The sequence below is a fragment of the Xyrauchen texanus genome, chromosome 42 (assembly GCF_025860055.1).
Source record: "Xyrauchen texanus isolate HMW12.3.18 chromosome 42, RBS_HiC_50CHRs, whole genome shotgun sequence".
NCBI classification, from domain to species: domain Eukaryota; kingdom Metazoa; phylum Chordata; class Actinopteri; order Cypriniformes; family Catostomidae; genus Xyrauchen; species Xyrauchen texanus.
Window position 1 is genome coordinate 17,268,692 of NC_068317.1, and position 14,194 is coordinate 17,282,885.

At 40.1% G+C, this 14,194-nt stretch overlaps 1 protein-coding gene across 6 annotated transcripts in view; it reads left to right on the plus strand.

The window, feature by feature from the left end:
- Positions 1-14,194, plus strand: part of LOC127634990 (semaphorin-5A-like) — a 214,115-nt gene that overhangs the window by 67,230 nt on the left and 132,691 nt on the right. For all 6 annotated transcript variants that reach the window (XM_052114786.1, XM_052114784.1, XM_052114785.1 and 3 more), the window contains one exon: positions 13,895-14,122. In XM_052114786.1, coding sequence (XP_051970746.1) covers positions 13,966-14,122 — 157 coding nt within the window. In that variant the 5' untranslated portion in view covers positions 13,895-13,965. The remainder of the gene's footprint in view (positions 1-13,894; positions 14,123-14,194) is intronic.

The following is a 14,194-nucleotide window of genomic DNA, read 5'->3' on the forward strand; positions in this document are numbered from 1 at the left end:
GTATAAATATTTAAGGGTATGCTTTGAGTATGCTTTGAGTTAAGGATGATGGGATTATACACTTTTACTATTAACCACAATTAAAAATATCATGGTTCATTTAACCATCAGAATTTAGAATCCACAGTAAAAACCTTGAAATGCTTTATTTACACGTGGAAAAAATATTATATATAATGTATAAATATATAATATAAAATAGTTTTTTTGTAAGATTTTGTAAGCTTAAATGGGAAAACTCTATGTGGGTACTGGAGCTGTTGCTATGGATACGGACAGTGGCCGCATGGTGTTTTAATGGCCTGGTGTCACAAACTGAATGTGAACTATCAATTCATGTGAAACTGAAGCGTAAACACACTAATTCCAAAATATAATTCGGATTACCAGATTCATATCCATCAAAAAAGTGTCTTAAGTTGGCTTTTTGTCAGCATTTAATTGACTGCCTGATGATGACGGATGTAATGATGCAGACAGAAGTCATGGAAAGAAACACATTCTTGGGACAGGATGCTCCTCTAGTTGTTCAACAACAAACTAGTAAGTTTAATATTTTTAGATTTGTTGATTTTTAATTGATGAAGTAAAGATGCCATTTGTATCTTTAATGTTTGTAATGTTTAGGCATGCTGACAGCGTGTGGTGCATTTGCGTGCTATCAGCGATTGAACTTTGAAAAGTTGCGTTTTAAATCTTCCTCATTATTTAAGCATTGCTTATGTACAAATTCACCGCATTCAACAATAAATGTACATTTTAGTCATGATCGGACTTTAAATTGCCTGCTGTAAGCGAAGTTTAATAAACTGATGCAGAAGAAAAACTAATGCCATGAATTACACGTTGCGCACCCGCAATAATCGTACATTTACGCACTTTTGGAGCTCTCTGTTTACACTTAAGCACATTACTCATCTCGGGATGTGCATAAGCGGTGTTGTGCTCTAGATTGAGATCTTTTATTACCTCCTTTGTGTAAGTATTTTTGTGTGTGTGTGTTTATCAGTTTTCTTATTATAGTGCTTCCCCTATCGTCCACAGATCCCCCAGAAATACGTTCACTTAAACATCTGTACATTTACATTTACATTTATGCATTTGACAGACGCTTTTATCCAAAGCGACTTACAGTGCACTTCTTCGAGTTAAGCGCCTTGCTCAAGGACACAATGGTGGTGGATGTGGTGATCGAACCACCAACCTTCTGATTAACAGTTATGTGCTTTAGCCCACTACGCCACCACCACTCCTGTGGTCTCATAATGAAACATTACGACACCCCCTCCTGAAGGACCCCCACTCTATGCCAGACCCACATTTGGTCCCTCTCAATGTTCAAACCAAATCTACGCCATTGGATTGAGAGCATGCTGGACCCAAAAGCAATATTCGATTTTAAATGGAAATGGTTCTATCTGGCTGCGAAAAAAATCTGTAGAGGATAAGGAGATTGCTTGTGTAAAATTCTATTCTTGCATTGAAAAACAGTAAATGTTTACCAACTGACATGTACAAGCTGCACAAGGAAAACTGCCATTATAGTTAATTGTTCATAACCAGCTAAACTTTAATATGTGCATTTTTTTTTTCTTTTGTTTTATTTTTGTAATTTTTTATGCTAAGTCTTGCCTCTGGTTTTCCTCATCGTCAGTTCAAGATTCCATGAGTTACAAACTATTTGACAGTCTTATATTTCGTAAAAGCAAACTGGTTGGCACAGCAGACACCAGTGATGACAGTATGAATTTGCATACTCTCCAAAATCACGGGAGGCTCTCGGCTTTCTTTTCAAACACTCCAGACAAGTTTTTCTCAGTCTCAGATGGTATGCCTTTAGACTGCTCATGTACAGTGTTGGGGGAAACTACTTCGAAACTGTAGCTTTCCAAGCTATATGCTACTGATAATGTAAAGTTAAATTACAGTCAAGTTGTTCACTTGATAGTTATATATTTAATTATGGTGACAATCCTTTACGAAAAGGATTTTCACGCACAACCATTTCTAGGGTTTACAAAGAATGGTGTGAAAAACATCCAGTATGCAGCAGTCCTGTGGGCGAAAATGCCTTGTTGATGCTAGAGGTCAGAGGAGAATGGGCCGACTGATTCAAGCTGATAGAAGAGCAACTTTGCCTGAAATAACCACTCGTTACAACCGAGGTATGCAGCAAAGCATTTGTGAAGCCACAACACGCACAACCTTGAGGCAGATGGGCTACAACAGCAGAAGACCCCACCGGGTACCACTCATCTCCACTACAAATAGGAAAAAGAGGTTACAATTTGCAAGAGCTCACCAAAATTGGACAGTTGAAGACTGGAAAAATGTTGCCTGGTCTGATGAGTCTCAATTTCTGTTGAGACATTCAGATGGTAGAGTCAGAATTTGGCGTAAACAGAATGAGAACATGGATCCATCATGCCTTGTTACCACTGTGCAGGCTGGTGGTGGTGGTGTAATGGTGTGGGGGATGTTTTCTTGGCACATTTAGGCCCCTTAGTGCCAATTGGGAATCATTTAAATGCCACGGCCTACCTGAGCATTGTTTCTGACCATGTCCATCCCTTTATGGCCACCATGTACCCATCCTCTGATGGCTACTTCCAGCAGGATAATGCACCATGTCACAAAGCTCAAATCATTTCAAATTGGTTTCTTGAACATGACAATGAGTTCACTGTACTAAAATGGCCCCCACAGTCACCAGATCTCAACCCAATAGAGCATCTTTGGGATGTGGTGGAACGGGAGCTTCGTGCCCTGGATGTGCATCCCACAAATCTCCATCAACTGCAAGATGCTATCCTATCAATATGGGCCAACATTTCTAAAGAATGCTTTCAGCACCTTGTTGAATCTATGCCACGTAGAATTAAGGCAGTTCTGAAGGCGAAAGGGGGTCAAACACAGTATTAGTATGGTGTTCCTAATAATCCTTTAGGTGAGTGTATAATTATTTATCTTATTTGTAGTAAAAGCATAGTAATCACAGAATTAATCATGGTTATACAGTCATGATTACTTCAATATTACTACAGTAAAACCATGGTTTATTTTGAGAATTTAGCTAAGAGGTTGACTACATTAAACTGAATATAAATGCATACTTAATTTACTCTAATGAAACAAAAAGAAACATATTTTTATAACTGAATCCTAAATAGCAGCAATTAACTAAATATTTAGCTTTAAAAATGAAGGCAAATTCCCTTTATTAATGCACAGCATTCAAGTGAATCAGTTCCCAACACTTAATAAATGGGAATCGCTTGTTTTAACTGGATCATTTACATGCATATGAGAGAGGACTGTTTTGGTGAGCACGTTTGATTATTCCCTCAGCACTGTTATTGCATTCATAATACAGTCTAACAAATGTAGTTTTTTGATGCTACTCATTGGAAATGTAGCTCTTTACTGGAAACACTATTACTAAAGAAATAAGGGTTACCATACATCCACGTTTAGCTAGAACAAAATTAGCTAAAAGTTTCTAGCTAGAGATTTAAAGTAATATGAAGAATAAAAATAGATCAATGACAAAAAAGTCAGATAATAAACACTAACACAGGTCAGGTCATGTGAGGGGAGAAATATCTTGGTTACTGTCGTAACCTCCATTCCCTGATGGAGGAAACGGGACGTTGTGTTGGTGTAGTGACACAAGGGGTCGCTCTTCACACCTCAGATCTTTGAGAAAATGCCAATAAGAATTGGTGACTGGAATTTGCATGTCATTACTCCGGACATAAAGGTATAAAAGGAGCAGGCTCGCAACCACCCATTCAGGTTTTGTGCTGAGGAGCTGAGACAGTGTCCCAGACATTTCAGCGGGTAGTACAGCGATGTGGCAAGGGGGACACAATGTCTCATTCCCTACATCAGGGAATGGAGGATAAGACAGTAAGCAAAATGTTCCCTATCTGGCACTGACACACTCAACGTTGTGTCGAGGTAGTGTTACTAGGGGTCTCTATTCAAAATGCCGCAACAGTGTTACGTGGACTGCCGATGCAGCAACCCGAACGGCGTGACCGCCAACGAGGATGCCATATGCCCCAGAAGCCTCTGATACTATGTCAGTGGAACCGCTGTCCTGCGCCTGAATGACTTTATGCGGTTCAGCACCGACTGCGCGCTCTCGTTTGTAAGGCGTGATGTCACTGAGACCGAGTCTAACTCCAAGCCGAGAAAATAGATGCTCTGAACCGGGGAGAGCTTGCTCTTTTCACAGTTGACCTGAAACCCTAGCTGGCTGAGATGCGTGAACTCCAGGTCCCTGTGTGCACACAGCAACTCTCGCCAGTGAGCTAAAATCAGCCAGTTGTCAAGGTAGTTGAGTATGTGTAGTTGAGTATGTGGACGCCCACTTCCCTTAACAGGGCAAAAGCTGCCTCTGCGACTTTCGTGAAGATGCGAGGGGAAAGGCTGAAGGGGAGTACCTTGTACTGATCCACGCCATCAAAAGCAAACCGTAGGAAGGGTCTGTGTCGAGGTAGAACTGAGACGTGAAAGTACGCATAAATCAGGTCTACCGCTGCGAACCAATCTTGATGCCGGATGCATGCCAAAATGCGCTTCTGCATCAGCATCTTGAATGGGAGTCTGTGCAAGGCCCGGTTCAGAACTTGCAGGTCCAAGATTGACCGCAACCCACCTCCTTTCTTTGGCATGATGAAGTAACAGCTGAAGAACCCTTTCTTCATCTTGGCTGGAGGGACAGGCTGTATTGTGCCCTTTTGCAGAAGAACCGCAATTTCTGCGCAAAGGACAGCTGCGTTCTCGCCCTTCACCGACATGAATTGGACGCCGCGGATCCGGGGCGACACCTGGTGAACTGAATTGTATAGCCGTGTCGGATGGTCCTGTCCAACCAACGCAATGGGTTGGAAAGCGCTAGCCACGTGTCCAAGCTTCGGGCGAGGGGCACTAAGGGGACAATCACATCTGACGTACCTTGGGGTGGGGCCTCACGGTGGGGGGGGAGTAGGAAACGCTACATCGAGGAGCATTGCCTCTAGCACTTAATTCAATCTGCATACCCGGCGTAGGGCGGGTCAGCGACTGAGGAGAAGGGCCTTTTGGGCTTTCCTTGAGACTCATCAAAGCCGGCTGGCCGGGGGTGTGGTTTATGTGGTGCAGCCGGACACGTGAAGGAGGGGGGACTGTGTTCACAGGGCCCTGGCTGCGAGTGCTCTGTGTTCTGTCGCCGTGGTAACGGCAGCCATGGGCACTGGCTGTGTGACCCAAGGAGAGAGGAAACTGCTTATTTTTTGACAATGTGGGTACCGCAGCCTGTCCAGGGTGCAACGAACACAAAACAAAAGGGAACAAAAGATTCTCCTCCCAGCCCTCCACCAGGGGATGGAGTGGTCTAGTCACCAGCTCCCGGGTTCCAGTAGATATCTTCCTCTTTGGGTCGTCCATCTCAGGGTTGCTCAGGAGCCTTTTTGTGGGTCTTAGCGCCAGGCTGGGGCAGAGCTGGCTGGATGTGCTGCATCACCTCTGTCTGTTTATTCACCACCAAAATCTGCTTGGCTGGCACAGAGGCGAGCTGCCTGTCTCATCCCAGAACTGAACTGTAACAAATGGGCGTGCTGGGGAATGAGTGGTCCGTGGGGGATTACCCGGTGGAACCGAACTCATTGGAGCCCCCAAATTGCCTCCAGCATCAAATGGGTCGGCCTCATACCCATAGGTAGAAGGTCTGGCACGGGGGACGGCTGAAGTGGCTATCCCCCGGAAGAAAGAAAGCTGCGTCCGCAACATTGCCATGGTCATTTTCTCTCAATGGGAACATCCACGAACCATCCACGAACACTTCCCCAACGTGATTAGAACCTATATGTGTGAGGCAGCAATCGTTGCCGTCAGAGGTGGAGAGATAACGACCACACCCAGAAACTACACAGAGAAGGAGGGACATATTTAAAAAGACATGTCCTTAAAAAGACCTTCACGTCAATGTGTTTGCTCAATTAGAGAAAATATACTCTTTTGTAGGAATATATACTCTTTTAGGCTGTCGAAGCGCCCAGGGGTGTAATCTGCAGCAACTGCTGCAGAAGGAGAGAAAGCCGCTGAAATGCGGCGTGTATCCAACAGCAATTCGCTCCTTAGAGGTGAATGTACTGGCAGAGGAATTCAACTCGCTGAACACAACTGCTGTGCTTCGAAGAAAAAATCTGAATGAGTGGTTTCGAGCCAGCTTCTTTTATACCTGTATGTCTGGGGGAGTGGCATGCATGCCTTTTCTCAAAGATCTGAGGTGTTTGGGGCTCCCAAGAGCTACCCCTAGTGTCACTACATCGACACCACCTCGGGTGAGTGACCGATAAAGAAAAAGCCCTGTGTCTCTATTTACATACTATCCTTACTAAATATTATGTGACAAGCACAAAAAGTCAGCCAAGGAAGTTTGTCATAAAAATATGATCTTCAGGGAACTACACCTGGGCTTAGCAGGAGGTCCTCTTTTTGGACAACAACCCTAGAAAATATTTTGTTAAGTTAGTTGCATCGCTACTTTTAGCTAACTACTCCCCAAAACTGCTCATGATGTACTTGATGCCAATTGCTTAAAAATGGGAAGGGCTTTCTTAAAATGGTAAGCTCCAATCTGACTGACTGGCTAAATGCAATTTCTGGGAATCAGTTTAGTTTTTATAAATTTATTAGCAATCAAGATGTGTTTCCAAGTTTTAAATGTACAACAAGTGCTTCCAAAGAAGAACTGGTTGCTGGATTTGCCAAAGTTTGTGAGGATCATGCCATTGAGTCTTTGGAAGATATTCAAGAGTTTTGTTTGAGACACTTAGCAGGTAAATGGTATATCCTTGAGCGCAGCCCTATGTTCTGCTTTGTTCTCGCATGTTATATAATATATACAGTATAATACTTAAAAAGCAAAGTGTAGTTGTTCACTTTACATTTTGGTCAAACAGCTACTATTCTTCCTGTTTAAGTAGGCAGTTCTTGGCAAGAATTAGCTACTGTGGACAAGACTTGGTGCTAGTCAAAACTCTAGACTAGAACATCCTCAATCAGACACTAAGAGTAACTTGTCAAGTCAACTGTCTGGGTGTCACAGCTTGTATATGCACAATTCCCATCATTTGGGCAAGCCAAACAGACCCTTACATGTCAATACTAATACTAATGGCCAATAAGGATATTTCTGCAGATGGAGAGGGCTAATTCACACACCACGAGTGAGCGTTGTTTAATCCTCCAGAACACGTATGAAAATGTCCCTTTAATTATGCATTGTGTATATTAATGCCTGGAGGCAGCCAAACCCAGACAACCTGTGCTTTTCTTTCTTGGACCAGATGTTTCTAATGCCCTTTCAATCCAGTTGCCTCAAGGGTTTCGGTGGAAATATCCATATTAGTGGAGATGGCAAGGAGAGCAGAGGGAGAAAGATGGAGACTAGAGAGAATGAAATTGATCAACGGCGGAAATAAATGCTGTAATAAAATCGTATATATTGGAACGAGTTCTATAATATAATAGTAACGGTATATATCATGATTGTTTTTTTTTTTGCTAGGTTTATACATTAAATATATATGTGATTTATTTTATAGAATAAACCAAAACTTTTTTATTTATATTTGAATGAATATTAGATTCATTTCTAAAATGTATTTGTAAAAATATATGCATTTGTTATAAATTAAATAAATGGAAATTCTGTATTTGGATAATCCAGTGAATTAAAAAAATTACAAATGAAAGGTACATTGTTTTCTCTTTTTATTTGGAACTTTATTGATGCAAACCAAAAGATTATTCATAACAAATGAATGATAAATCTTACATTAAGTAATACTTGAGTTAAAAACAATGGACTCAAAACAGTACACTAACATTACAAAACTGACATTTCAGACTTCAAATTCTGATTGGATGAGTAACATTTAAAGCTGTTGAAAAATAGTAATTATGCAGTATCCACACATGCAAGTTCACAGTAGTTAAATTTATATTAATGCATCAAGTTGCAATGTTGCTTGTCAATTGTAAGTAGGGTTGCAAAGGGGCGGAAAATATTCGGTAAATTTCCGGAAACTTTCCATGGGAAGTTAAGCTGGGGAATTTGGGAAATTTTCCAAGTTGGAACTTTACGGGAATGAAAGGGAATTACTTGGAAATTTTAGGAATTTATACAAACTGTCTCATATACAACCATAAATATAAACATTTTGTTTGGTCATAAGCAGACATGCATGCAAACTAATACAAATAAAATAAAAAGACATTTTTGGCTTTTTATTTGTGAGTAGAACTAATTGATTCTTTCATTGAACAACAAAAAAGCATGAATGTTGAACAAAACATATTCCCTATGACCCCCAAATAGTCCCATTAACATTTTAAATGGATTTAAATGTCCTGAGTTGCACTTTAAATAGAACACTATCTCATAGTGTTTTTATGTTTTTAGAAACTGCACGTGCAACGTTTTGCACATGTTTGCACGTGCACTTTATATAGGTATATATAGGTATTTTATATAGGTATTTTATTTAGTTGTGTAGTCTCTTGTTGTCCTGTGTTTGTTCTATGTTGTTTTTATGTAGCACCATGGTCCTGGAGGAATGTTGTCTCGTTTCGCTGTGAACTGTACTAACTGTAAATGGTTGAAACGACAATAAAAACCACTTGACTTGACTTGATTTAAAGTTATCACCATGATAGCTAGCCTCTTAAACTGTCAATGATATGGTGTTAGCTAGCTTATATTTAGCATATCTGATTACTGGCTAGCTAGCTACTTCATAAGCACATTTTGATTTAGTATTTGCTAGTTAAAATTTAATACCATAGATCAAATAAATTTACCCTAGTAATATCATCAAAACTTACTTGACTGGATGTAGTCCTTGGGCTCAAATGCAGTTGTGTGGCTTCAATAGTCCTGCTGTAGTAAGTGACCTGCTGTAAGTAGTGTGCTGTGTGCATGTGATTGAGGAATGCGCAGGGTAGAAATTCAACTGAATTTGCATTAAATCTGGTTGTTTTAACCAAGATTATGCTGCAAGATGTTTTTTTTTAAATTACATTTAAGTTCCCTGTCATAGGCTAACCTGCAATTTTGCAAATTTCCAGTTTATTCCCATTAATTCCCGTTAATTCCCTTATATTCCCATTAATACCCATATATTCTTGTTAATTCCCATGGAAAGTTTCCAACTTTAGAAATTCCCAGAAAGTAATGTAAACAAAGCTTTTCTTATCTGTTGCATTCTAAATGTACACATTTCTGCCGTTGCATGGTATATACCATCATACTCTTTCCCGTGTCTTACTGCTATTGTTTTTTTCTGTGGGTACTGTCTGGTGTTTACAGTGTACTGTAGGGGCCATTTACATGGCAACGTTTTCAAATAAAACTTTTTATGTGTTTTGGCTGTTCGTTTACTCAACAACAGCGTTTTGGGGCTTGAAAATGCGAACTTTTGAAAACGGGTTTCAAAGTGCATGTTTTTGAAAATGATGCCGTTATCATCTCCCTGTAAACATACAAAAACATGTATTACGTGATCAGAGTATAGGCATGAACTTTGAAAACATGTTCCTTATCTCCAGGGCAAACAGACCAACATGAGTTCACCAGTTGGAGTCCTTAAAAAGGTGGCATGCTTTATAGTCCAGGGTCACTTGTAGTAAAAAAAGCAACCTCATCGTCCGTCCATACAAAATTGCTCAATGCTTTTGCCATCTTCATTGTTTATGTGCTCAGGGGCGTAGTGCTTCTTTACAAAGTGACATCGTCAACTGCTGGCCTGGCATGCATAATACAAAGTTTTAGGCCTAGTCGTTTTCGTTGATCCATGTGAACAGGGATTGTTTTGACAATGTTGTCGTCTGTATGCAAAACTTTTCAAAAACGCAAAGGAAAAACAATCATTGTCATGTAAACATACCCTAAGTCCTTAACTCTGTAAGGAGAAGATCCATTCCTAAGATGGTGTGATTTTTGTCTTCTACAAGTGGGTTTGAACTCTAGTTAAAATCCATCCGCAAACTTGGAGAAGAACACAACATCGGCATGTAGTAAAGACCACATAATTGGGTCTACCACACAATATGTTCATTTAAAGTGTATAATTATGAGCTCTAACCCTTTGTCAATGAATGATAGCTATATTAGTCAGCAAGTTTAAAGAATTAATTTAATGACACACAGAATTCTTCAGAATTTTGAAAATCTTGTTAAGAAGCTATTTAGTTGATTGGCCTTCAAGCTGATTTTTAATTGTAGGTTCATTCATGTTTCTTTTTAGTTATGACATTATAGTCTGGATTAATGCCTCCCCCACATTTAAGACACATAAATATGTTTATTGCAGAAGAGCATAGTCCTTTGTCTCAGTGCTAAAAGTTTCTTCAATATTTTACTCATTAAATGATTCAAATAAGGGACTGTAATATGGGAGGAACTAGTATTATTGCTGGTATCATTAGATTATATTGACCACAGTGCTCTTCCATTACTTCTCTTATGTTAGGGGAGGACAGTTTAACTGGTTGCTACAGAAGTAATCCACTTACGCTGTATTGTGCGTGTATGTGTGAAAGAGAAAGTCTGCAACAATGGGATACTGCATGTAACCTGTTTCATCACTGCCACATACATCATTATTTCCTGTATGACAGACACTGGACCACAGCAGCAATATGTCATGTTGTCATGTGTGCAGCTATGATTAAAGGACTCTCAGAGTTTGTGTCTTGTCTGTTTATGACATCCTGACTAATGACATTCTGTTCGCTAACATTTTTTTTCTTCTTCTTCTTTTTTTTTATGGCTCATTGCTAATTTTGAATTGGATGGTAGAAAGGGGAGAGCAAATGTTTTGGGAATGGAATCGAAAGTCGGATTCAAACCTACGTTGCTTAGATGAGCACCACAGCACAATGTGTTAGAGCCCTCAATTGAACTTTTAATTAAAGTACAAAGATTTCTGAGTGTAATACTGTGCACATGTAGTCAAATTATTTTGGTTCTTTTGTTTGATTGTAAATCTTTGGGGGTTGCATGCGAAAATTAGACAAATTACTCCAGTAGAAAGCCCTGGCTCAACTCTGTCCATCATGTGCTAACAGGATGCTGCACATGCATCCAACAACTTGGATTGATGTCATACACAATAAAGATATGTGTCTCCAAAACCATTTGGTCCATCAGGCCATTCAAACCTGCATGACAGCACTCTGTCAGTTCCTGAAAGTCTCTGTGGTCTGTGCTAATGAGAGTAACTTTGCCATAATCGAGTTCTTTACCGCCCTTCTCAGAGACTGACTCAATTTCCTCAACTGCCACACTGTAGAGAGGCCATCCTGAGGACAGGAAAGATGAGGGAATTTTTGATTCACAAGCTCTGGTAATTCAGTGTTGCAAGAACTTGGCTTTGGGCCTATTAACACTTAGTAACTTCAAGCGTCTTTATCGATCCGATTGCTATCCGATTGGATATGCACATTCCATTTACACTTTGCCACATACAGTACAGTAAATGTCTCTAAAAAATAGACATGAATCCGATCTACTACTCTCATTATATGTGCAAACTTAATGGACTTGGCATCTTTGATGATGTTCATGCCAGTCAGCGAAATGATTCTACTCTTGATGTGGCTCATAACAATTTAATAGAGGCGGCTAAACTTGCTAAAATTCCTTCGACATTTGCGATACAAAAGGCTCCCTAACTTCCAAATGCTGACTTTGATTTGTTTGCATACTGTGTGTGGCCTGAACAACCAGAGATGCATTTAGACTTCGCTTGTCTTGTGTACATCTCCTGAGGTGTTTTGAGTGATCAAATTGCTATCCATCTCAAATGCATCGTGCATTAGCACTTTGTCTTTCATGACTGTAAAATTATCATTAAAACGCATGAAGTACAAAAATACCCCTTTAAACATGATGAAATTGAGCTGCAAACAAACTTACACACCTACAATCAGATCCTACAAAAAGTCATTGCTCTTGTATGAGTATAAATGTAATCTGTGGCCACATATAATTATCTCAGGAGTGGAAAACTACATTTAAGTTTTACTGCTGTGTGTGCACAGTGTAAGGGGCCCCTGTGGAGCGTGCATGCTCTATGGTATGCTCTCTGATGGTGAATTCCACTTCAGAGGAGCTAGAGTGCAGCCCCCTGTGCTGATTCGTGGAAGTATGGTCAAAGGTCAAAGATGAGAGTCGAGGAGGAGAGGGGAGAATGTGAAGACCTCAACAGCTATATTTTCTTTATCTGGCTCTTCTGTGTTTCAGACACTCTTTTACACTGCAATGTTATTTTCAACATCTATCTATACATGGCCAACACTCTCTCTATTCACCCTTCATTCATCACTTCAAAAAAAGTGTGAGAAAGATTCTTTCCTTCACCACTCTACTTGGGAATCAAATACCTGTATGTTCTTCTCTACATGAATCTGTAAAACGTACTAATAACTTGAATTAATAAGACTTAAGACAGAAATGTTAAGGCAGACATTCATTGTCATTGTCGCAAACCCTGACAGGAACCAGACTCAAATTGGCGAGGTCTTATATCACTTGAATTAATTTATTTAGCAATGGTGATTGGCTGACTGTTCATGATCATGCTTATTGCACAGAAATGTGCTAGTCCAAATTGATTTTTTTTTACCAGGGTTACCTGTGGCTGGTTATGTGATCACAACTTTGCGATCATCATTAGGGGGACCAACCTTATGTTGAATAAAATAGCTATACCCAGGGGCGTGCACAGAACATGATCTCATAGTATGCATAATAAACAGAATAAATGGATATTAGCGCATGCCACCACCAACGCTAAATCCTAGCCCAGATTCATCCTAGCGATAATTATCCGGCACCATACATACACACCGGCAGTGTCAACAACTTGAGTGTTGTTTGCAGTATTTTACATGGAATAAAAAATAAAAATATAAACTTGTGCTTCAAAATCATCTATTTTGGTAATTCCACCCCATATTCTCAAAACAAAGCCTACCTTTACGAAAACTAAATTATATTCCTACCTATTTGAAGCTCATTCTGCAACTGCCTGTGATGTCAAACTCTTTCAGAACTCTTTTGGAAATTTTAAATAAAGAGGGGAAAAAACTTTACAGGTGCCACTGAATGTACGCACAGTGCATATGGGCGTATGGCTGTGAGTGCCACTGGCTATACCACTAATATATGTGGATATGCACATACATTATTTATAACACATTTGTAAAATGTATCTCTTTTCTTGGAGTGTAAAACTTTAAAGGTGCACTCAGTATTTTTTCCCCCAATTAAAAAGGTTTTACTCCTAAAGAAATTCATTTTGTACAATAATTTCCTACAATACGTATGTATTAAATCATGGCCACTCATATGAGATGAGAACTCTAGTCATCAGTAACGTTATATATAGCTGTTTTATTCTACATGTGGTAGGGGCACCCTGCCCTCATGGGGGCAGCCATCTTGGGATCACATGACCAGCTAAATACTACTCGCTAAATCTCAGTAACGGTCTTGTTATTGGGCACTTTCCTTCTTGGATTAAATTAGTCTTGGCTGATTGTGAATAGTGATTTTCTACAATGGCATCTGTTACTGAAAACTATTGAATTTCAATGATGCTGAATCCACACCACTCTGTATCGCTATAGGTCCAAGATAACATGATCAAAAAGTCACGAGAGCACCTTTAAGTGGAAAAATTACTTTAAATAATGATGTGTTAATCATTATATAATGTAATAATTTTGGTTAATGATTTATGAATGAAGGTTATAAAACTTAAAGTTTTTCCAATTAAATCAATCAAATCTTATGACAAGCATTCAGTCATTCTCTCTTATATTTTCTCCTCTGCAGATTTCAGTGGCAGATGCCCAGCGCCGTATGCCCCTGCCCCAGCAGTGCTGAGCAGAGTCCCGTGGACCCCCATGGCTCCCCCTGTTGAGGGAACACCCCTGGCCCGCTGCCTAGTCCTGCTGCCCAGCCTGCTGCTGCTTTTGCCCAGAGGAGTGCCCTGCCGGGGGGCCACACGGGCACTGGAGTCCCCTTGCTACAAAGCTGAACACCCACTCATCTCTCACACAGGTCAGCATCTCTGTCCTTCACTCAAGCACCTGATAAGGAGAAATCTATACTTGAATTCGGCTTTATTATTAT